We start from the raw sequence: 25,160 nt of genomic DNA on the forward strand, positions 1-25,160 counted from the left end.
GTGATTGGCTCTGTTTGAAAGGTGGGCGTTACCGGATTTGAACTGAATCTGTGCTTTGAACGACCGACCTGACGACAACTACCGAGATCTAAACTAACTCAACCTAGCCTAACCTAACCTAGCCTAACCTAAACTAAAGCCTCACTAGTTTAACAGACCGTCTGTGTTTGTGTTTCCTATGGAACCAACGGACACGCTCGGTTCTAATGAAGTGGACCGACTCTCTCCGACCGGTTCTGTTCCCGGTAAGATTCACTGTGTGTGTGTGTGTGTGTGTGTGTGTGTGTGTGTGTGTGTGTGTGTGTGTGTGTGTGTGTGTGTGTGTGTGTGTGTGTGTGTGTGTGTGTGTGTGTGTGTGTGTGTGTGTGTGTGTGTGTGTGTGTGTGTGTGTGTGCGTGCGTGCGTGCGTGCGTGTGTGCGTGTGAGATATTATAAGTCATTTATTAACGATACTTAAACGTAGAGTCTTACAAAAAAGCACAATTTTGAAATATGGTCTTAATAAACACAAAATAATACAATTAAAATAAATAATATTTCATTGCTGGTCACATTTCAAAGTAAAATAAATAAACATAAATAATAAAGTACAAACATGGCCATGTGTTAATGAAAGACATCAAAGCTATTAGTTATTATCATCATAGATATTTCATTTTAGTCAGTGTACTGTATGTGTGAAATATAACATGATATGAACCTAGGGCTGGGCGATATGGCCTTTTATAAATACCGCGATATTTTTAGGCCATGTCACGATACACGATATATATCTCGATATTTTGCATTACCCTTGAATTAACACTTTGATGCACAAAATCACACCAGTATGATGATTCTATATGTCTACATTAAAACATTCTTGATCATACTGCATTAATATATGCCAATTTTAAACTTTCATGCAAAAAAGGGGATATCACAACTAAGTCAAAGTTGACATAACTGTATTTATTAAACAGTGAGTGGCTCAAACATAAAATTGTCAACAGAAAGTGCACGTTCTGTGCAAATGTGTCACAGAGACATTTCAAAACAAGACATTAGTGCAGGATGCAACTCACATGGCATTTCAAAACACAAAATTAAAGTGCACTTTTTGTACATAATGCCACTACAATATTTTAAAACAAATAGTGCCCTTTTGTGCATGTTGTCATTAAGATGACATTTCAAAACAACACTAAATTTAAGTGCACCTTTTGTGCATAATGCCACTAAGATATTTAAAAAAAAAAAAAAAAGTCCGCGAGTTTAACGGTATGGTCATTTTCAACACCGCACAGACTACAAGCTGCGATATATCGAGTATATTCGATATATCGCCCAGCACTATATGAACCTTTAACACAGGTTTAAGCAAAAGTGCAACAGCAACTTCAAAGTAGCTTAAATATAGATATACAGTATCTCCCGCTAATCACATCCGTAACATGCATACAGCTCTGAGCACAGATATATAGAAGGACGGATGATCCACTCATGAATAAAACTATGTTCAGCTCCATTCACAGCTTGAAAAAGACAATTGAACCATAAAAAACCTATTTAAAATAAATAAACAAGTGACGCTTAGCCTGGTGGGGGGGCAAGAAAAGCCTGGGGTCCCACCAGACCTATAAAGCATTGGGGCGACCCTGCTGAGGGGCAATTCAGTTTCAGATACATCCCGACCAAGAAACATGAAAGACAATAGCATATTTATACAGGGCAGCGCTCCATTACACTATATATATTTATATATATGTTCAGTTATGTTGCTAGGTACGTGTCCTGCATCCCTGACACATATAACATGTGAAAGGACGCAGTAAATCCACTATCCATGCATCTCAGGGACACGCCTCATTTTTCATATGAAAAACGACACATTGTGAACAACTTATGTTTAAAATCACAGTAACCAGTAAAAGAAAGCTAGCTGTTAGCGGACCCCTTTACGTATTAATTCAGCGCAGACATGATCCCCTTGAGTACATGCTAGTTTAGCCGCTACAACAACAACTAGCCAGTTAACGCAGATTTCATTTCAACAGTTAAATATACAAAGTTCTTAGTAGTAAGTAAATTCATGTTTCCACTGCTCTATGTGGTGTTTACTCATGTTACCGATGTTTTAACATCTAGGCGATGTGCTGTAATGAAATAAATAAAACATATTCCGGTGGTGGCTGTGTGGCGATGAAAAGTACTTTGAATGTTGAGACGGCATCTGCGCATAAATCCCGCTTCCCATGAGATCCCATTTTTCCTCGAGTAAGCAGGAAAAGCAGAACCTAAGAAAAAGATGAAACCTATTGCTGGTCAGACTATTGCAGCTGTATTTAGTGCTTCCTCTACCTCTGCACCCCTCCCTGACTCTGATCAGCCTCCTCGAGTACCTCAACATCGCTTATAACTACTTCTGCCTCATCTAGTAAGCAGAGTTGTCACGATACCAAAATGAGTAACCACGGTACTATACCAGACGAAGTATCACGGCTCTGATACTGAAGCCTTCTTTAGGGGCCAAGCCCACGGGGGCCACGTATGTAAGCCATGGGCTCAGCAAAGCCTGTGGGCTGAGTCATGGGGGAAGGCTTGGCCCCTTTTCTTAACTGCTTCATAAATTTTAGTTTATTATTTTTATGAACTGCAATGTATTTGTACAAGTTAGAAATATTTATTACTTACTAATAATAATTCAGTTTACTTTGCATATCAATTTATGTTTAACTAATATAAATAATAAACTTAGGGTAACAAATCCAGTCTTTAAAAAATGTATTTGTTCTAAGAACCACAAAAACATAATATTTCAGGTTTATTTTCCAGAGTTTTAGCCTCTGAAAAGTCACTTTCTGACCAACTGTAAACAAACAACCTTTTCAGTTGGTCACACCCTTTTTTTGAAAGGGGGGGGGGGGTACAGCATAGCCGCACGTGCTAATGAATAGTTGACTTAATTGGCGTACCGTAGTTTTGTATGAAGTTAGGATTTATGACTCGATATATTTGCTAAATGTTTTAGCGTCAATATTAAGTTTTTCTGCAACAATCAGTGACTGAAATAACAGGTCATTTATTTTATATCATTTTAAAAGAAGACGTAACAAAATGTTTGTAAATAACATTAAATCATATCATGTTACATTTATTCTGTTTTTATTTTACAGAAATACTGTACATGAATTAATTTAACAGTAACATAACCAACTTATCATCTGCATTGTTTCACCCCATGAATTAAATTCAGAGGGTCCAGCTCTGATAGTGGGGTCTCCTAACCCTCTTCCCCTGGTCAGGGGTCTGTAACCTTTACTCTACAAGGAACCATTTAACCTCATCTCACCTGGATTAAAGTCCTCCTGGAGCCATAAATACCTTCTCTATGAAGACAATACAGTGGATTACATTATATATAATTATATAGATTAATGTTTGATTTCATTTATATTGATCATGTAAATGGAAACTTAAAAACAGTTTAAAATAAATAACATCAATAAATAAAACAGTATCTTCATCTTCAAATTCTTACACATCTCAGTTTACATGAACACAATGTTTATAAAGTAGATTTTTATAGTTAATGTATATGAAAGTCTACAAAAAATAACATGAATATAATAACACATGATCATGTGATCAACACATACTAATTACTCATTTCTTGCCACACATAAAACATACATATTTAACCTGTACATTGGTGGTTAAATGAATCTGTTCCCACACAATTAAAATCTGTATTTTCTTCCAGAAATAGTGTTTTTGTTGGTTTAGTTTCTTACCAGGGATTTAAAACTTAAGGTTAGTCACAGGTGGAGGAAAGTTGATGGTCTGTAGATGTTGTAGGAATGTGCTGAGTCATTGTACAACGTGATTTATTTTAGGTTAATAAATGGTTATATCATAATTTTATTTGTCATTAATCATTAATAGACTCTGTAAAAAAATTAGGGCCCAGAACCACAGGTTGCAGACCCGTCCTGGTAGAACCACAGCTGAACATCTGTCCTGGTATCATAGTCCATCAGTTCTGGTCCCTCCATGATGGTTCTGATGAGTGTGTACGCTCTATCGCTGAGCTCAGCACATTCTTCCTTTTTACTGCTGCTCTCAATGTGAGCACGCTCTCAGTGATCGACTCGTCATGTCTGGCTCCGTTTACGGACGGCGTGCACGCCAAAGCACATTGGTGTTTATACTTGGCGCTTTCACCATTGCATTACCTGCAGCCAAGTTACGTGAGCGCGCACCGTCTCCTCACCCACAGGGCGAGAGAGAAAGAGGTGCACTCTGTGGGACGTGACGGAGCGCTCAGCCGTTCCGTCCAAAATAAGTTCACCCATGCGCGCTTGCACGGATGCGACCAGATTCAATTTTTACTCGCACACACTGAAAATATACTTGCATATGCAGTAGGGATGTAACGATTCACTCAACTCCCGATACGATTCGATTCACGATACTGGGTTCACGATACGATTCTCTCGCGATTTATTTTACAAAATGGGACTAGACAAAAAATTTTATTGGGAAAAAAACTAGAAAATACTGTATTATTTTCATTTTATTTTTCATTGTCAAAAGAATCCCTTGATAAACTGTTCAAAACAATGCAATTTAACTAAAAATAAATCTTGAATGAAATAAATAAAGGAATAATACAAATGAAAATGAAGCCTATTAATTTAAATTCTGGTTCTATAATAAACAATGCAAAACTTCATAATAGTTCTTTTTCTTTTAAAAGTGCAACTGAAAATGTATTTTGTGCCTTAACAATTGGACTTTAAAAAAAAAACCGTGATTACACTGATTTACGTCATAATTGTTTGGACCAGCAGAGGGCGCTGGAAACACAGTGGTCGGTTGGCATGCAGATATCTTGCAGTGAAGAAGAGAAGCTATGCTAGCAGACAGAGCTAATAGAAAAACGTGACTTTTACAGATATTCAAGTAATATTACAGATATTCTTTCGGTGCTAAAGGGGTAATGAATCATTTATTAACATATTTAAGAGTAGAAGGCAGCCAGAAAGAAAGTATTAGCAGACTCCGCCCGCCGCCTACACTTGTGGATAGCGCCCTCTGCTGGTTAAAAAAAGTACTGCGATTCAATTTTCAGAAAATCGATATCAACGTGATACCTATGAATCGATTTTTAACTGCCTTACGATTAATCGTTACATCCCTAATATGCAACCATTTTGGTCGCAGTCTCGAGCGCTGTCGCTCTGAGCTCCTGCAGAAAAACAAACAAAAAAGTGTTCCTCCTTTGGCTCCTATAGGTGGTGACAGCGCCTGCACAGTAGATCTCCTATTGCTTTACCATCTCTGTCTCGTTTAAAGACAAAATAGTTCCTAATGGGACTTTTGGAGTTTGGTTTTTTTAGCAAAATTAGTGACGCCACTGACGACAACGACGGTAGACTCACCGCTCAGGCCTGGTGCTTCTACCATGTGTTGTCTGGTGTTTGTGACTGTAAGACATACACGTGTCCAGGAGAGACAGAACTTTAGCTTTTTTTATGTTATGAAGCAAGTTTCTGTTGAAGCAGAGCTGTCTTTAGTTTCTTCATGTGGGCAGAAACACACGAACAGCCAATCAGCTAACAGAGGGGCGGACCCAGCGTGCAGAAACAGCCTATCATCTCTCTGTACGTCACCAGTAACAGGCAAACAGCCAATCATTCAGCAGCTGTGGAGTTCGGTTGTCATGTTGGTTTGTTTTCAAGTGAATATCATGCAGTGAGTTTAGACTGTGCAGTGAGAGGAGGAGAGTAGAGGCAGCGTTATGTAGCAGAAACTGGTACCAGTAGTATCGTAATCTACGGTAGTACCGTCATGTAGAATTTCTAGTATAGTAGGAACTGTTATAATTTTGCACCGCGGGATATCGTGTAACTATACTAGTGAGCTTGATGAGCTCACTGCAAAAGAAGTGCCTCCACCCTCTACATCTTGCTTGCAAAAAAAGCAAACTTTCCTCAAGCAGTGGCTCACCACATACAGTATAAATGGCTTCATTTTTCTGATGACAATTTCATGTAGTGCAACATTTGGACGAATTACAACAAACATTACAACTTGATTACACACAGGAGGATTCTATTTATCATCAATAGTCATTCAGGTCAACATTGGATCATTCAGAGATCCTCACTGAACTTTTGGAGAGAGTTTGCTGCACTGAAAGTAAAGGGGATGAATAATTTTACACGCCCAATTTTTCAGTTTTTTATTTGTTAAAAATGTTTGAAATATCCAATAAATTTCGTTTCACTTCATGATTGTGTCCCACTTGTTGATTCTTCACAAAAAATTACAGTTTTATATCTTTATGTTTGAAGCCTGAAATGTGTGATTCTGAGGGGCATCCTGACAGAAACATGCTCAGCTGAACACGTGACTTCCTACGGGTGATGTGAGATCTTGTGTCATTAGCCCTCTCACAGGAGGAAGAGGAAGATGTTGGCAGTGGTTCAAACCAGTTCATCACAGAACGTTATGGAACGCGTCTCATCAGATGTGAACGACATCATCTCCCCGACACATTCAACACCAGCAACCTGCTCTTCTACGATAGGTTCAAGGCCTACCAGGACTACATGTTAGGTAACCTTCATCATCATTATCAATGTTGCACTTAATTACTCTGTCGTAGAAAAAAGTGGTGACAACAAAGATCAAATATAATTAAATGTAACACATTTTGTTTCGTCTAAAACTGGTAAATTTAAACTTATTAGAAATGCTGAAGGTCAGTTTTTTGGCGTGCATGTGGAGCGTGGAGGAGGTGTGCGTGTAGCGGGGCTATGATGGACAGGGTTGGCTCCGCCTCATCTGACATAACACACGTAGACACCTTGACTGGCTTCATTACCTGGATAAGTTTATTTATAGTCCATCCAGGGTCTGTTGGTCTGCTGCTAGGTGTCTCATCTTTCTCTAGCTTTAATGTCTGGATGGTGACGGACATGAGCAGTAATGTTTGTTATGACACAATACGCTTCTTATCTGGAGTAGAATTTATTACAGCTTTGGTCATGTGTTTAAATCCTTTTGCCAGGTACAGGTGCAGGTTTAATCACAGTTGTTGGTTTGTTTGCTAAAGGGAAATCTCAGCTGCTGCAACTCTTCCTCGTGTTTGCACTCACTTGTTGGTGCAATACTGCCACCCAGTGGTCGCCTACAAAAATGGGGTTTTAGGCTAAATCACCATGGTAACTGAGACTAAATCACCATGGTAACTGAGACTAAATCACCATGGTAACTGAGACTAAATCACCATGGTAACTTAGACTAAATCACCATGGTAACTTAGACTAAATCACCATGGTAACTTAGACTAAATCACCATGGTAACTGTGTGTGTGGAGTGAATATCTCCCTGGCGTGGTGGTATCTGTTCGACTTGAAACTTTGTCAGTGGCAGAACTTTAGTTTGTTTGTTTTGAATCAGAATCAACTTTATTGACCAAGAGTGTATGAATATTTGTCTTGGTGACCTGTGCTCTCTCAGATAGTGTAACATTAAATAATAACAATCAACTAGAATAAAGAAAAATAAATAAAAAAAGAAGTATAAATATAAGAGTAGTTAGACTAATATGTGCAAACTAAATAAAATAACAAGATAATAATGATAATAGTAATAATAATAATAATAATAATAACGAAATAAAATAAAAATACAATAATAATAATAATAAGATAATAGTCAGTAGTGCAGGTGAACATATAAATGAAAATATTATGTACATGAACATTCACAGTGACAGGTTGATCCAGGGTTGTTATGTTAGTTCCAGGTTATTTCACAGTAACAGAAACAGGTCTGACTCTCTATGACTGTATAGTGTTGATCACAGTGACAGCCTGGGGGAACAAACTGTTTTTATGGCGTACAGTGATCTGTAGCGTCTGCCTGAGGGGAGGAGTTTAAACAGATTGTGTGCAGGGTGGGAGGAGTCTGCAGTGATGCTACCTGCCCGTTTCCTGACCCTGGACAGGTATAAGTCTTGGATGGAGGGCAGATCAACACCAATGATCTTTTCTACAGTCCTGACTATCCTTTGTAGTCTGTGTCTGTCTAGTTTGAAGCAAGTTTCTGTGAAAGTGAAGCTGTCTTGATGGAGTTTGTTCAGAGTATGTAAACCTCTTTGTACATTCTTCAAACACATACTAATTTGGCCATAATTGACAACTCTACTTAAGCCCCTCCCACTATATGAAAACATATTTCCGACGGGCACTGGACTAGTAAAATATTAATATATTATGATGTAGATCTGTATGAACACAGCATCAGACGCAGACAAAGTGAAAGTGATCAGTGTGTTTATTCTCCGTTTATAATCTCACTAATTTATTCATTAACACTCATCAATTCCTGCATTAATTATTTTATGCTTTTACTGCAGCAACAGTGTTGTTTTTGTCTGATTTATGGATTTTAATTCTTCATATTTTTAAAGAATTATTGTGACGTAAGTTGTTCTACAGTTTCTCTGTAATTGTGATTGGTCTGACGCTGTTAACTCCGCCCCCTGTCACAGGAGAGCTCACATAGTCAGGCTGGAATCACCGTGTGTGTGTGTGTGTGTGTGTGTGTGTGTGTGTGTGTGTGTGTGTGTGTGTGTGTGTGTGTGTGTGTGTGTGTGTGTGTGTGTGTGTGTGTGTGTGTGTGTGTGTGTGTGTGTGTGTGTGTGTGTGTGTGTGTGTGTGTGTGTGTGTGTGTAGGTGACTGTAAACCGTCAGAGGTCAGAACTTTCACTGCAGATTATCTAGAGAAGGTGGTGGAGCCCTGTGATTGGTTGGCTCTCTGGATCACTGATGTCTTTGATGTTCTAGTGGAGGTAAGTTTTCATCCCACACACACACACACACACACTAATGTAGTAAATACAGAGCTATGATTGGTTCCCAGTGCTGGACTAGAACCAGAACCTGTGAGTCCATCAGTTAAATATTGTGGGATTTACGTATAATACGTTCTATAAACACATATTAATAGGTGGACAAACTAGTGTTATTGGTGTATATCATATACCTCATACATTAAACACCAATAACATTGGTGTGTAATGTTTAATTTAATTTCATATAAAGTGATGGTTCCTTTTCTGGTTGACGAGGAACCAAACCCAAGTGTGGAAGAACATCTGTATTAATCTGCTTTTTTGTTCCAGGTCCATGATGTGGATCTAAAGGGTTTTAAAGCTGAGGTTCAGCTGGTTTTGCCTGTGCAATGTGACAGTAAAGGTTCAGAACTCAACCCAGAGGCCCTGGAGGTTCTGCTGGAGGCCACTCAGCATAAAGTCCCCCTCCAGGACCTGGTGGTGGTCTATGAGGAGTCAGGAGATCTGGATCAAACAGCTCTAGCTCTGGAACACCTCAGGTTAGACTTAACACATTAGATTAGTTAATCCAACAGAGTCTAATACCGACGGTCCTTCTGTTCCACATCAGGTTCTTCTATCAACACATCTGGAGACGCTGGGATGAGGAAGATGAAGATGATGAGTTTGACTACTTTGTTCGCTGCGTAGAGCCTCGTCTCAGACTGTAATAGAAGAGTGTGTGCGCGTGCGTGTGTGTGTGTGTGTTGAGCTGCAGTAAATCTCGTTCCTGTTCCAGACACTACGACATCCTAGAGGGTCGACTTCCTGTTGGACTAGTGACAGAATACCAGTCCCTACTGGAGCAGGGTTCCCAGTGCTTCATCACCTTCTCTGAGCTCCGTAACAGCCTAAGCACTGAGTCTGACTCAGAGCTGGATAACGTGTCCATGGTGGAGGGTTTGAAGCTCTACGATCAGCTGGAGACGCTGAAAGGAAAGCTTCACATCATGGAGAACCCTTTGTTACGGTTAGTGACAAATGTTCTTAAAGGATCCTCCACTGTCCTAAAACCTTCTAAATGTCCTCATTAGTAGAGCTATGTCTAACAGCTTTTTAAAATCATTTAGCAGCTTTTTCACTCAAAATGTGCTGCTTTTGGTTGCTCTAAAAAACCAGGAGAAGTTAAAGATGTGGATGTGAACCTCTTGTTTACAGAAAGAGGATAAAAACAGTTGTGACCACGGGGGGGGCAGTTCCAACTCTGAGGGTTGGAAGTAGACAATGAAGCAGAGAAGAAGAGCTCTCTTAAGGGACCTTTACTCTCCCTTAAACAGTCTGCTGACATGCTCTGGTGGCTGAAGTTAGAGAGTAAATCATGGACTGTTGAAGGACTTCTATCCTCAGAGTTTGTGCGTCTTTAACAGTCTGATTTACTCTCTAACTTCAGCCACCAGAGCGTGTCAACACACTGTTTAAGGGGGCGTTTCAGATGTTTTTTATGGTCGCATTTGTATAAACACTGGATGATTCCTTTAAATTTAAATGAATTATCACACACACTCAACTAGTGAGTTAGTCACATTAAACGTGTGTGCGTGCGTGCATGTGCGTGTGTAGGTATGTGCTGGTGGACAAAGGGAGCAGCAGGCCTCAGTCTGTCCACAGTAGAGGTTCCAGATCATCAGGACAGACTGTGGTCCATGTGGTGAGCTCATCATGCACCATCAGTCAGCTCCAGTCCCTCCTCAGCACCAGGATGATGACCACGTTCTCCTCTGAAGACTCTGAGATACAAGTAAGGACCATCAGCAGGACTGTGTGTAATATCTGATACACAGCATGGGTTCATTTGATCTATTATAGATATATAATATTTTTTCCATCTTTGAATGAGCGATTGGGAACTAAGATGGCGCCAGCAGTGTGCACGGCGCTCCGTCTCCCTGCTCTACTTTGCATATTGCTCATTGTATGGATTTGTGTTTGTGGTACTCATGGATCTGCGATGCTTGTGTATGACCGTCAAACATTGTTGAACATTCAAGCATCTCATGACACTTTCTTGAGGAACTGCACAGCTAGACAGTCTTCATGTCCTCCAGCGCCACTCCTCGCGTCTCCATCGGGCGTTCTGTGCACACCTTTTGCTGTGCCCTGGAGGAGACGCTCCCGCAGAAGACGGAAGCGTGGAGGTATTTTGATTAAAATCAGAGCTTACCTTCGATCCGGAAAGAAAGGCGGCTATGGAAACCCAGCTACATCTCGGGGAAGTGAGCGTTGTCTCGTCCCTGTATTGCCCAGTGGCATCCAGGAGGGGCATCAGCTGATGCCGTCGCAACTCTCGGAGCGGCTCCGCACCCGGCGTCCCAGAGCTGCTAACCACCGCGGCGTCAACCAGGAAAACCTTCGCTTGCTAGCACGAGCTTCTTCACCGAAAAACGTGGAAATACTTCGCATGGCACTGCTTAATGTCAGGTCGCTGGCAAACAAGACCTTCGTACTCAATGATTTCTTCATTTCCCAGCATTTGGACATCATGTTTCTGACAGAGACATGGTTACGTCCTGGTGAGTCTTCAGCTTTCTCTGAACTCCTTCCTCCAGGTGGCTCGTTTTTTAGCTCTTTCCGTACCTCTGGAAAGGGCGGAGGGCTAGCGTTGGTGTTTAAATCCAGTCTTAAATGCCGACAACGTCCAGCAACAACTTTCTCAAGCTTTGAACTGCAGTTGATTGAAATACAGAGCACTGTGCCTGTCCTGTGCGCGCTGGTATATCGACCTCCAAAGTTTAACAAAGACATCATTGCAGACTTTTCCGACTTTGTGGCAGGAACCGTTCTTAAATGTGATCATTTCTTTATAGTGGGTGATTTTAACATACATGTTTGCTGTGACTCAAAGCCTCTGGTAAAGGACTTTTTAAGTGCCATCGATTCTTTTAATCTTACACAGTGGGTAACTGGCCCTACGCATACACTTGATCTCGTGTTGTCTCATGGTTTAAATGTAGGCATTGATAATCTCTGTAGCTCGCAGATATCGGACCATTTGCCAGTTTTGTTTTCACTAACACTTCCATGTGCTCCAGCTAAACCGTGCGCTGCGGCGCGTCATGAGCCCGTCGACAGCAGAAGAATTCTCAAATGCTTTTACTCATCTTGTGCCCACACTGGTCTTATCACCTTGTTCTGTTGATGAGGCCACTAGCATGTTTAATTCTACATGCTCCTCCATTTTAGACCTGATTGCTCCTTTGAAAATGGTTAAATCTAAGTCTGTGTCTGAGCCATGGTTGAATGACTCTACTCATACAGTTAGGTGTGAATATAGACGCGCAGAAAGGAGGTGGAAAAATGACAAGCTTCACGTTTCTTTGGGCGTTTTGTGAGACTGTTTATCAAAGTATCAGAAAGCTGTGAAATGTGCTAAAGCTGAGTACATGTCAAACTTGATTTCTACAAATCATAACAGACCCCAAGTTCTGTTTAATGTTTTAAATAGACTTGTGAAACCTATTGACTCAAACTATGTTGTACATTCTCAAACTTTGTGTGAAACTTTTCTGAAATTTTTTGTTGACAAGATAACTGCTATTAGAGACTCAACCTCTTCTTTCAAAGTAGTTGATCCCTGTGTTACTTCTGTGTGTTCTGTGACTTTTGAGCATTTTGAACCTGTGTCCCTTAGCGACCTGTCCATTGTTGTGCATAAATTAAGAGCTTCTAACTGTCCGCTTGATTGTCTCCCTCCTAAACTGCTCAAAGATGTTTTGGGCGCGATTGGGCCTCATATGCTGGCAATTATAAATTCCTCGCTGACATCAGGCTGCGTTCCAAGTTCCTTTAAACATGCTGTTGTTCAGCCTCTGCTTAAGAAGCAAAACCTGGACTTTGAAGTTCTGACAAACTACAGGCCGATTTCTAAATTTCCTTTCTTATCAAAAATCTTGGAAAAACTGGTTTTTGCTCAAATACAAACTTATCTGGATGTAAATGGTATTTTAGAAAAATTTCAATCTGGCTTTAAGTTACGTCACAGCACTGAGACTGCACTCTTAAGAGTTTTTAATGACCTTATTTTAACTGTTGATTCAGGCTGCTCTACTGTTTTGGTACTTTTAGATTTAACGGCAGCATTTGACACTGTCAACCATGAAATATTGTTTTCACGCCTCAAAAATCATGTTGGCATTAAAGGTACTGCCTTAAGTTGGTTTAGATCGTACCTTGAAAATCGATCTTTTGCCGTCCACCTTGGTCCTTACGTTTCTGGAGTTGCCCCACTCAGCTGTGGCGTGCCGCAGGGCTCCATTTTGGGCCCCTTATTGTTTTCAATGTATATGTTGCCCATTGGGTCAATTTTCAGAAAATATAAAATGGACTTTCATTGTTTTGCAGACGACCTGCAAATGTATCTTCCTTTGAAGCCAGGCACAGACAATGCTCAAGTTTTGTTTGATTGTTTACAGGAAGTAAAGGACTGGATGGCTCAAAATTGCCTAAAGCTTAATGACATGGCAGCAGAAACACTGGTAAACAAGTAGCAAATTAAATGATCTTCTATGGAACACTCTGGGTTTGATGATGAAGATCTAGAGCAAAGACACAACAAGTGTTTGGTTTTATGCAAAAATAAACACACTTGATTTTAGTGTTTGAAGGATTTTATTTATGTTTAAAGAATATATTTTGTTTTTTTGTACAAAAAATAACTAACATTTGGTTGACAAATAGTTTGAATAATCGTGATTTCAATTATTACTAAAATTATTGTGATTATTATTTTTTCTGTAATGGAGCAGCACTAAACAATAATGGCTGTGCTGTGAGTCTGGTCCTAAAGGACCAGAGCATTCTGTGATTTTACCCCATTTTAATGATGAAAAAAACCTAATCAATGCAAGATAAGAAGTGGGGGATAGAAATACGCATCAGTCGGCACCCTCATCTGAACAAAGAGCAAGTGAACCGAAAGATTTTCCCTAGGGAAACCCTGTGCTAGCATTAGCGGCTAACCAAAATAACTAGTGCACCGTGGAAAATTCTAAAGTTATTTTACAAGAGCTGAGAGCCTTCTGTCTAAAAAACAAAGAACAACTTGAAATACTGATAATTACTACTGTTGATAATGCTACGTAAACCAAAAGGCTGCCCCACTTCTCTCTATTGTTCGTTTGTTCCAAGTTTCATAATGTAAAAATGGAAAAGCAGAATCACATGAATTTGCTGAAATTAAATCTGTAACTATTTGTCTCTTCAATAAAAATAAATGTAAAAAAAAAACAGTGATTTGTCATGTATAGGGTGTAAACGGAGATGAACAAATGTATTAATTACATGTTCTCTGAGATGTTCTGCTCCAACAGCAAAGAACATATGTTTTTTTCAAATGTCAATGAGGTTTTATATTATTGGGACAATTACAAACATAGGGCCCAACTCATTCATTTGTTTTATTTAGTTGATAGTTTTTGTTTAGATTATAATATGGGTTTGATGTTGCAGTTCTAATATTACAAGTTCAGTTTTTTATAAGATGTAAAAGTAAATAGTTGAATAAATGACATCAATGGGCTGTAATTAGAGGTTCATTGGTTCTAATCCAACCTGGTCCATTACTGTTGGACGTGATCAAGTCCCTTAACTCTAACTGCTCGTGTTATATAAAAGCATCTGATCAATAAAATGTAATGTTGTAATTTTAAGAATGTATAAACACTTCTTTGCAGTAAAACACAGATACATTTAAATAGAGCTGGGTATCACCAGGTTCCTCGCGATACGATACTATTGCGATGTTTTGCTCACGGTAACTATATTATTGTGATGATCGATATATCGTGAGAAATTTTAGCCAGGATACGTTACAATATCTGTCACTGAAGAAATTCAGAATTTATCTACTGCACTGAATCCATTTCACGGGAATTACAAACATTGTCAATCAATTTCACATGAATGAGTAAAACAAAGTGTATATATACAGTATACTATGCTATACAGTGGCTCTTCTTAACCCTGCACTGCAGACTGCTCATACATTTTAGTGCTAATACTAATATCAATTTGTTGTTTGTAAACTTGAAAATCTGAGAACATTTAACTTGTGTAAAAACAAAAGAAACGATATTCGGCGCCAGTTTATTGATAACGTGCCGTAAGACAAATTATCACGATCAATAGTATCAATATTTTGGCACACCTTACATTTAAAGCTCTATTTATTCATATTTTACTTGACTTTACATGGTTCTATCTGAGATAAATGACTTTGACTTTTCAATACATATAGTTAATAGAAAGTTTAAATGACTTATTTGGTTATTAAATCTATGGAATTGATATTTGCTAAGGTGAATGAATGAGATTCCTAACCCTACTATGATATGTTTAGTTTCACAGAGAACCAACATCAGCAGTGGATTCCTGCTATGAGGGGGACCTGGTTCTGGTTCTTCCTGGAACTTATGATGTTAGCAGCTCCATCTCCATAGCAGACTCCATCACTATGGAAGGTACTTTAACACTTTTAATATCACACTCATTCTGAAACCATTGGTTTATATTAATGAAGACGTAAACATGACGTGTTTTTACTGTTTCCTTTATCAATGACGTCATCAGTGTTTGGGTTTGATGTAATGTAACTGTAATGTGTTGGAGTTACAGTAGATGATTCATTAACTGCAAACGACACATTTATTCTACAAACCAAAGTTAGAAGACGTATTGCAGTATTAAACAAAGCCAGTATGACTTTATAGTCTATTATTATGAATATTATTATTATATGGTTTATCAATGAGTTAGTGGATGGAGGTTTGGGCCGAGAACCCCAACAACACAAAACCTCCAGCGAGGACACATTGATCATACAAATGGATTATTGATACAGTCACGCATTGATCTACAGACAGTTAGTGTTAGAAAAACATCCACTCAGAGGGATGTGACTGTTATAGAATTAGAAATATAGCTTTAAAAGGACCAGTATGCAGAGAGATTGTGTATATGTATGTTACATACATACTGTATGTGTGTGTGTGTGTGTGTGTAACACTGTATCTGCTGTTATAAATACATGTCCTTATACTGTTAAAATGGTCTATTTTTTATACATTCCATCAGTAAATTATATGTATTTAAATAGTTATTTATATGGATCCATTTGTTGTTTGTTAGCATACACCACTATACACTTATATAAATATGGTTTTATGTAGTTTCCACCAGATTTTTTTTTTCCTGACATATTTACAGTTACTTTGAGGTAATGTTAAGTTTCTTTTGTGATATGCTGTATGCATCAAAGCTGATATAATAATTCTTTATGAATCCAGAGTAAAACCTTGTGTAATATCTCCCTAAATAATATGATCGATTGTTTTCAGGTTTTGGTTTTCCAGATGATGTAGTGATTGAGAAGAAAAATAAAGGGGACTCATTTGTGGAGTGTTCTGGAGCAGAGGTCAGACTCTCCAACATCAAGTTCATCCAGAATGATTCTATTGAAGGCATCATATGTGAGTATTTCTCACAAGATACTGCATCACTTCAAACGGTGTACGGAAAAAAAACACAAGCCCGCAGCAATAATAATAATAGTGATAAATATAAGAATAGATGAAAAATTAAAGTAAAGATTCAATTCAACTTTATTTGTATAGCGCAATGTACAGCAAAGTCATCTCAATGCGCTTATCAAAATATAAAATTCATAATAACAAAGAAAAAAACCAACATGATCCACATGAACAAACATTTAGCGACAGTTGGAAGAAACGACTCCATTTGAACAGGAATAAATCTCTGTTAGAACCAGGTTCAGAGGTGGCAGCCATCTGCGTGGACTGGTTGTGGTTAGTGGACAGAAGGACCAACAGAACATGATAGAGAGATAGAACATCAGAATGTTCCAGACTAGTTGAGCCGTGAACCACAGATCAGGAAGTGACATCATCAGCTTCACCTGAAACAGAGCAGAGAGAGAAGGACGAGGAGAAGACACTGACTGCAGAAAAACATGATACATTATTATCAGGTCATCATGTGTTGGTCTTGGACCTCACTCCTAGTGCCTAGTCAGCACTTATTATAAAGATGATGAATCTCGTCCTGTTTATTGATCATCTAACAGTGACTCTAAGGTCTGTAAATGTGACTGTTTATAGACGAGCCCATGTCTGCTCTAGTGGTTATGTTATGATTATGATTCAGTCCTGTTTATGCAGACTGTAAATCATAACCACCTACATCACAATTTTAATCTGTTCCCGTTTATATGACGTTTACGGACGAGCTAATGTCTGCTCTAGCGGTTAAGTTAATGCTATTATACGGTATACGCTTTAGCAAATAAGTAGGTCTTGAGTTTACTTTTAAAGGAGGTAGCAGCGTCCTGCACTAAGACTGGGAGCTGGTTCCAAAGGGGAGAAGACCATCAGACTGAGAGCAGAGTGATCTGCCTGGATGATAGGACACTAACAGGTCTATATAGATATACAGGAGCTAGATCATGTAGAGCTTTGTATGCTAACAGGAGGATTTTAAACTATTCTAGATTTTACAGGAAGCCAATGAAGAGAATCCAATACTGTAGAAATATGTTCTCTCCTGTTAGTACCTGTTAGTATTCTAGCTGCAGCATTCTGAATTAACTGGAGACTTTTTAGTGAGTTACTAGAACATCCTGACAGTATAGAGTTATAATAATCTAATCTAGATGTAACACATGCATGGATTAGTTTTTCAGCATCACTCTGGGTCAAGATATTCCTGATTTTATAGATATTACAGAGGTAGAAGAAGGCTGTCCTTGTGATCTGTTTAATATGAGAATTAAAGGATAAGTCAGTATCAAAGATAATGTCTATGTTTTTTACTGTGGTGCTGGGTGACAGAGTGATGTCATCTAGAGACACTATTTACTCTGATAATTTATCTCTGAGGTGTTTTGGACCAAATAAAATCACTTTGGTTTTATCTTGGTTAAGAAGGAGAAAGTTACGACTCATCCAGGATGTGATGTCATTAAGACAAGCCTGGAGTTTTAATAACTGATGAGTTTCATCTGATTTCATTGAGAGATAAAGCTGTGTATCATCTGCATAGCAATAGAAATTTATAGGCTTGTCTGAGGCTAAGAGGAGATCATTGGTTACTTTTACTAAGACAGTCTCTGTGCTGTGATTGGCTCTAAAGCCAGACTGAAAGCTCTCTATAAATTGTTCCTATGAAGGTGATCACATAGTTGACCAGTGATGACTTTTTCAATAATTTTGTAAATAAAAGGTAGATTAGATATTGGTCTATAAATGGATCAATGGTTGTTTTTTAAGGAGAGGTTTGATTACAGAGGTTTTAAAGGCCTGTGATTCATAACCTGTTACTAGAGATGTGTTAATGTAGTTCATCATATTAGTGCTGATTAGTGGAAGAACATCTTTAAATAGTGGAGATGGGATTGGATCTAAAAGACAGGTTGTTGGTTTAGAAGCACTAACTATTGAGGTCAGTTCAGATAGACCAATTGGAGCGAAACTATGTAAATAAAAGCTGAATGTTGGGGATATTTCAGGAGCTGCTTTGTTTAATAAAGTATTGATCACTCCTGCAGGGGGGACATTAGCTTTGTTTCTAATTGTTAGAATTTTATCAGTAAAGAAGTTGATGAAGTCATCACTGCTCAGGTTGACAGGAATAGAGGGTTCAACAGAGCTGTGGCTTTTGGTGGGCGTGGCTACAGTGTTGAATAGAAACCCAGCATTATTCTTGTTTTCCTCTATTAAAGTTGAGTAATAAAATGTTCCAGCTTTGCGAAGTGCTTTTTTATAAGTTAAACTCTTTTTTTCAAGCAATATGAACTTCTACCATGTTTGAGGAGAGCCACTTCCTTTCTAATTTTTGCAATGCCTGTTTTAGAAGATGCAATTCAGATTTATACCAGGGAGAGACCTTTTTATGACATATCGTCTCTTTTTTAAGCGGAGCAACAGCATCCAGAGCTGTGTGCAGTGACAACATTGCACTGTTAATAAAATCATCTATTTTCTCTGTTGTAGGACATTGATAGTTACTCTCTGTTGAGATATCACATGGATCAGAGGAAAACAGTGATGGAACTAAATCTTTAAATCTCGCTACAGCTTTTTCAGACAGTGATCTACTATAGCGTACTCTTCTCTCAGAGTTTAAGCAGGCTGATATTTTGAATTCAAAGGATAACAGGAAGTGATATATTGTTAAGTGATCAATATATAAACCATATGTTAGAACAAGGTCCAGGGCATGATTAAGATAATGAGTTGGTTTGTTTACATTTTGTGTAAAGCCGATTGAATCTAATAGTGAGGTAAATAATTTATTTAAGCTGTTGTTTTCATCATCAACATGAATGTTCGAGTCACCTACTATGATAGCTTTCTCAGTGCTCAGCACCAGATCAGTGAGAAAGTCAGAGAATTCAGAGAGAAACTCTGAATATGGACCAGGAGGACGGGAAACTGTAACCAGTAAAGGGTGTTAGGGTTAACCCTAAGATGAAGATAAGAGGGATGAATTACTGCAGTAGATTGTTTTAGGATGCTCTATTTTATTGTCATGATGAGTGAATATTGTAGAATAATTTCACACTAGTAGTAATACAAGTTTGCAACAGCAGACCGTCCGAGGACCGTGCCTTGGTGGTGGGGAGGATGGGCCATGAGGAACCCATGGATGCGTGCCTGAAAGCGTAACAGGTGGAGCTGGTGGACGGGGAACATCCAGCTGTATCACTGAGGGAGGAGAAAGCGGACAGACTATCGTTTCCTTCCTCCTCGTTTGCGTATGCTAAGCGGGCTGTGTCAGCGTAGCAGCGGCCGCGGGCCAGGCTGGGGTGTCTTGCTGAGGCTGCGGTGGGGCAGATCGCGGAGCGGCTGGACGCAGTGACTTAAACTGCAGACCCTGGGGGGCAGTTTGAGACGGTCTCTTGCATGAGGATGGAGACAGGACTGAGGCTTCCGTGGACGACACAGACAGAGAGCTTCATTATCCCTCCTTTTCTTCTCTGCAGCATTGCTGCACAAAAGCTAGCGCCGGGCCGAATATCCCATCTGAGACCATCGGTGCATGGAGGATGTGGCTCTTTTCTACGTCAGAAAGCCTAGTGAGGTCGAGCACCATGTTGCTCATCACACTACCCAAGGCATGCACGGAGCGGCGCTGGGTGCGGGGTTGAGGAGGGGTTGCTCGGTGCTTCGGAATGATGCTGTTTGCTGCAGGGCGATGCTAACTGTTGCGGTGGTTGCGGTTGCTGTCGGCCGCCTGGTAGGTCTGTCATGCTATCTGCGGACTGGTGGGTGGATCCGGGGCGCCCTTGGCTGGGGGCTGCTGTTCCACACCAGGTGTGTGCCATTGGAGTGCCTCCTTCCCGCAGTGGTGGCCGCCGGTTGCTCACGCACTTGGGCCTTGGGGTTGGGGGTTGTGGTCAGTAGCGGGGTGCGCTGGGTCCTCGGCTCTTTGGTGCTTTCTTGGGTGTGTGGGGGGCGGTGGCTGCCTCTCGGCTTGAGATCTTAGGGGTGTCTGGGGGGCTGCTCGGCCATGGGGGGGGTTGCCTAGGCTCCCTGGCCCCCGCTCTTTCTGCTGATCTGGCTGCATCTGTGGGTCAGGGGCAGTGCCTGGGTTTACAGTAGTGGTTCTTACCCATACACTGGTCTATGATACACTGACATGTCTTAGACTGTAGATAAAACTGGGCTTAACTTTAGACACGTTGATCCTAAATACCTGCTTTAGGTTTTACCACTCACTCCTTCCCTCTGACCACACCCACCACCATTATACCTAAGCTTCACACTGGTCACCTGACTGGTTTGATTACACAACATAATAAACACAATATACACAACTACAACTACACATCTCACTTTACAATAATCAACTCTTCCCACCCTTTACATTTTCTACCTTGAATCTCTCCTCCCTGTCCCCCCCCCAACCCCTCACCCAGGTGTAACACCGCCCTCTCTTTTTATATCCTCCCTATAATAAAAGATTTCTTACACTTCCTTAGGGAGGGCTGGTGATGGTCACAATTATGCAATAAAATAAATTCATTTATTTAATTGCGTTAACAAAACAAGTATTGCTGTGTTAAAAAGATTACACTTTTTGTAGTGTTGACCTTTGACATCATGTGCAGACAAGTGGAAAAAAAAGTTACAAATAATAATGTAATGTAGTCAAAAAATTAATCACTTTAGATTCAAACCCCTGATCCACCCTAACCCTTTCAGACAAAAGGATTAACTTTGCGATTGATAACGATTCTTTACGATTATATTGGGCTGTTTTACAGTAAGAAATAATGTAAATGTGTATTAATTTAATTTATCATCTCCTCCTTAATATTATTTACAGGTTTATATACAGGTAACTTTACTACAGACGTCAGTAGATGTTTTAATGCAGATCAACCTCTCAGTGTCTTTCACTAAATGATCTACATCACCAACGTTATAAAGAAAACTACCATTTGTAAAAAAAAAAAATAAAGCAGCATAACATTAGTAATGATGTGAACACGTCTGTGGTGTGTGATGAGAGATAAACATACCTCACCTTCAGGAATCTGATACGCAGAGTTTCCCTCATTTGAGCCCCAACATTCTCAGTGTTTGAATATAACCCACTTTCTGCAACACCCCTCAGGTGTTCATCATGTGTTCATATGATCACCAGGTGTCCGTCATGGGGATGTAAAGATGGAGAACTGTGTTCTTCAGAGTCAAACCACTGGAGTTATAGTGAGAACATCAGCCAGTCTCACCATGAAACAATGTGATCTTTATGGTTCAAAGGTAATTAACTCAAATCTCAAAGGGCGACCGTGGTTCAGGTGGTAGAGGGTCGTCTTCTGATCGAGAGGTTGAGGATTCGATCCCAGTACCTGACTATGTGTCGAAGTGTCCTTGGGCAAGACACTGAACCCTAAGTTGCTCCCAGTGGTCGACTAGCGCCTTGCATGTCAGTCCTGTCCCACTGGTGTGTGAATGTGAGAGTGATTGGGTGAATGAGCTGATATGTAAAGCTTTGAGACTGTTTCAGTGGTGATAAAGCTCTATATAAATCATGTCTATTTATCAAATCTGAACCAATGGAAATACCAGTAGCGTCATGTACACATTTATTACTGTAGAAAAACAGACAATACTTCATTTATTTGAACAACTAAAATCTGCTTGAGTTATTTGTGAATTCTAAAGAATGACGTCCAAACCTTTGTGTTGGTAAAATAACCCAATTTTTCCAGTTGTTTAATTAAAAAATGTATTTATTTATAAAGTGGATCACTGTGTCTTTAAGATGTGAAAACTGGTCATATTTTATTATTTTCTATCCTCTGACCAGGGAGCAGGTGTTGAGATCTACCCAGGAAGTGTTTGTAGTCTGATCGGAAATGGAATTCATCACTGTAAAGATGGAGTCCTGATTAAGGTATACATACACACATACACACACACACTCTCATGCACACACTCTCACACATACACACACACACACACTAACTGGGGGGTTTCCACTGGATACGTCTCTGCTGAGCTACGGCAGATCTAGTTTTTCCGCGCTGTTCGCCGTCCGGTAATCCCCACCGGTTGTGTTAGTGAGCCACGGCGCACTCTGGTTAGACGACTGTGATGTCACGAGACAGAGTTCTCACGATATTTATATAAATAACACGTGTTCTCACGAGTTCTCATGTGTGTGTTATAAATGCAACAATAAACAGATAAACTCAAAATCAATATCTATTTATATCAGTGTAGTTACAGTATGAGAGGAAACAATATAGTGAATGTGATTTGTTTTTACACATGACATTTTGGTGATGTAGTTATAGAAAAATAATCTGAATTGTTTTATTTTGAAAAGTAACCAGATATTTTATTGTGGAGTACGTGCCTAACTTCCTGTTTAGCTTCATCTGCTCTGTGCTGATTGATGCGTCGTGTCCACCAGAAATAGAAGTCCTGTGTATATCTGGTGGAGGACACTGGACCACATCTATGAAGGAGCAGACACACACACACACACACCCCACAGTGGACCTGGTGGAGATTAATACATAGACTAAAGTGGAAACTTATCAGCTCTGGTGACGTAACGCAGCAGAGCCGCATCCAGTGGAAATTGGGGATTACACATCACTGTAAAGATGAGTCCTGATTAAAGGTAGGGTAGGCGATTTTCCAAAGCTAGCATGATTTTGAATGTAGCCTCCCCAATGGCTACATAGATAAACTTAAAAAGTGTATCTATAAAAAATTACCCACCCTAGCTTTAATGTACACACACACACACACACACACACACACACACACAGTAGTCGCTAACTCCTGGAAGCTAACGTGTGCTCCACTAGCTGGTGGCTAACTCCTGGGTGCTAACTGATGCTAACTCCACTACAGGACTTTGCTGATGAGCTCAACCTAAAGTTGTCCATAACGATGGAGAACAACGTGATTCACAACAATGAAGGTTATGGGGTGTATCTAGTAAAACCCTGTAGCCACGCCCCCAATAGTGCGTTAGGTAAGTAAAACTGAACTAAATGAATTTGTGTGTTGAAAGCTCTGTAAAGCAATCGTTTTTCTTTTTTTTCTCCGCAGCGACACAAAACCAACAGGAAGGACTTTCAGATCTACTTCCTGTCCAGGCCACGCCTACTTCAGGTAGTAGTGGGGCCGATACCCAGCTGTGTTCTTCCTCTCTGGGCAGAAGGCAGCCAATCAGAGGCAGGGGCGTGTCCTCCAGCCAAGCCGTTGAAGACCTGTCCGACCACAACATCTTTGGTTCTATCAAAGGAAACGAGTTCAGACGCAACGGCCTCGGAGACTTTGGGACGTTTTTCTACTGACTCATCACGAGTCATTGATTGATCCATTTATGATTAGATGTTCTGACCCTTTGATGCTTTTATTTAATTCTCTCTTTTAAAGGTTCATATATTATTTTTGAATTCACTTTTCTTTCTGAAGTTTGTGATGAATCTTAAATCACATAAAGCTACAGCTTCACAAGCTTGTTGATGAATTTCACGTGTTTTATGGCAAAACCTTTTCTCGTTCTAACATTAAAAGCTTGTGGTTGGGTTTTATATTGAGAAATAATAGTTAAATATTTTCTCTAAAATCATTTCTGGTTAATAAAAATGTAACCAAACGTCTCTGTGTGTAATAAGGACTTTTAACAAACGTTCGTGTTCCTCGACCAACAACTTTTATTTCCCACATCTCTAATGAATGTTTAGTTTAGGAAAATACTTTTACTTACTTTAAATGTTTGGATGAAGTTATAGATTTACTTTCTTCAATCCATCGTTTCTGTGAATCGTCTGAATCTGTTGAGGAAACATTAAGAGGAAGTAGTTGATCTTTTATTGGATTAATCAAAATCATTTAGTATCTTTTCTTTGCTTGTTTATCAACGGATCAGTGATTGGATGACGACAAAACGATTTCAACCAATGAGAACGCTCTAAAACCAGCTGATACAGGAATCTTTCAAAATAAAGTCCCTGACTTGGCCGTGTCTGTTCTCAGATTTAGTCATTTCAAAGTCACATGTTTGGGTCCACTTTGTTTATGTAACAGATTATAGATTATTTTAGGGAAGATTTTCTTTTTTATAGAAATAATTCAGCCAATGAGTGAGATGAGATTATTAATAAGTCTCCTGTGATTTTATCCATCAGTGAATCAAAGTTAATTTTATCAAACCTGTCAAGCTCCAGTATCCCTTATATTTTAATATAGATGTACAATAAATCTAAAGTACCCACTTATCATCCACTGACTAAATATAATAATGTGATTATAATCTGGTAGGTTGACCTTTATTAATATTAAAATGCTGTGAACATTCCTACTAAGGCTGGTGATATGAACCAAAACTCATATTTCAATATATTTTCTCAAAATGGTGAAATATGATATAAATCTAGATAATTTTATTAAATAAAGTCTGACCCGAAAAACAATTCTGGGTTAAATTTATTACATTTATTAACAAACAGATGCTCAATATGTGACACTTTTTAATCATCAAACTGAGCTTTACATGTTCTGAGAAATAAAAGCAGCGACTCCTAAAACTAGTATTTTATATACATAAGCTTTAATATAAGGGTGTGTGATCTGATGACATTAGATCATTAAGGATTACAACATGACGACGATCTCCCAAATCACGGAGATTGTAGAACCGTCTGTAGTTCATATTTTAACCCTTGTGGTGCCGTGTCTGTCATATCATACACAGAACATCCAATGGTTTTTTTTTCTGCCGAATCAC

At 39.4% G+C, this 25,160-nt stretch overlaps 1 protein-coding gene across 1 annotated transcript; it reads left to right on the forward strand.

The window, feature by feature from the left end:
* Positions 1–24,073, forward strand: shcbp1 (SHC SH2-domain binding protein 1). Its single transcript, XM_028447757.1, has 13 exons — positions 1–245; positions 6,433–6,603; positions 8,731–8,846; positions 9,180–9,388; positions 9,460–9,555; positions 9,628–9,858; positions 10,449–10,626; positions 15,223–15,343; positions 16,220–16,351; positions 21,549–21,667; positions 22,218–22,304; positions 23,276–23,399; positions 23,477–24,073. Exons 1-13 carry the CDS (start codon positions 179–181, stop codon positions 23,722–23,724), a joined length of 1,899 nt encoding a protein of 632 aa, XP_028303558.1. The 5' UTR covers positions 1–178; the 3' UTR covers positions 23,725–24,073.
* The last annotated feature ends 1,087 nt before the right edge of the window (positions 24,074–25,160 follow it).

The sequence above is a fragment of the Gouania willdenowi genome, chromosome 5, assembly GCF_900634775.1.
Source record: "Gouania willdenowi chromosome 5, fGouWil2.1, whole genome shotgun sequence".
Lineage (NCBI taxonomy): Eukaryota > Metazoa > Chordata > Actinopteri > Blenniiformes > Gobiesocidae > Gouania > Gouania willdenowi.

Coding starts and splice junctions, on each gene's coding strand:
- shcbp1 (XM_028447757.1), top strand. CDS start 179: ATGGAACCAACGGACACGCTCGGTTCTAATGAAGTGGACCGACTCTCT. Junction 6,604..8,730: donor CTACCAGGACTACATGTTAG/GTAACCTTCATC, acceptor GTGTGTGTGTAG/GTGACTGTAAACCGTCAGAG. Junction 16,352..21,548: donor TTCTATTGAAGGCATCATAT/GTGAGTATTTCT, acceptor TATGATCACCAG/GTGTCCGTCATGGGGATGTA.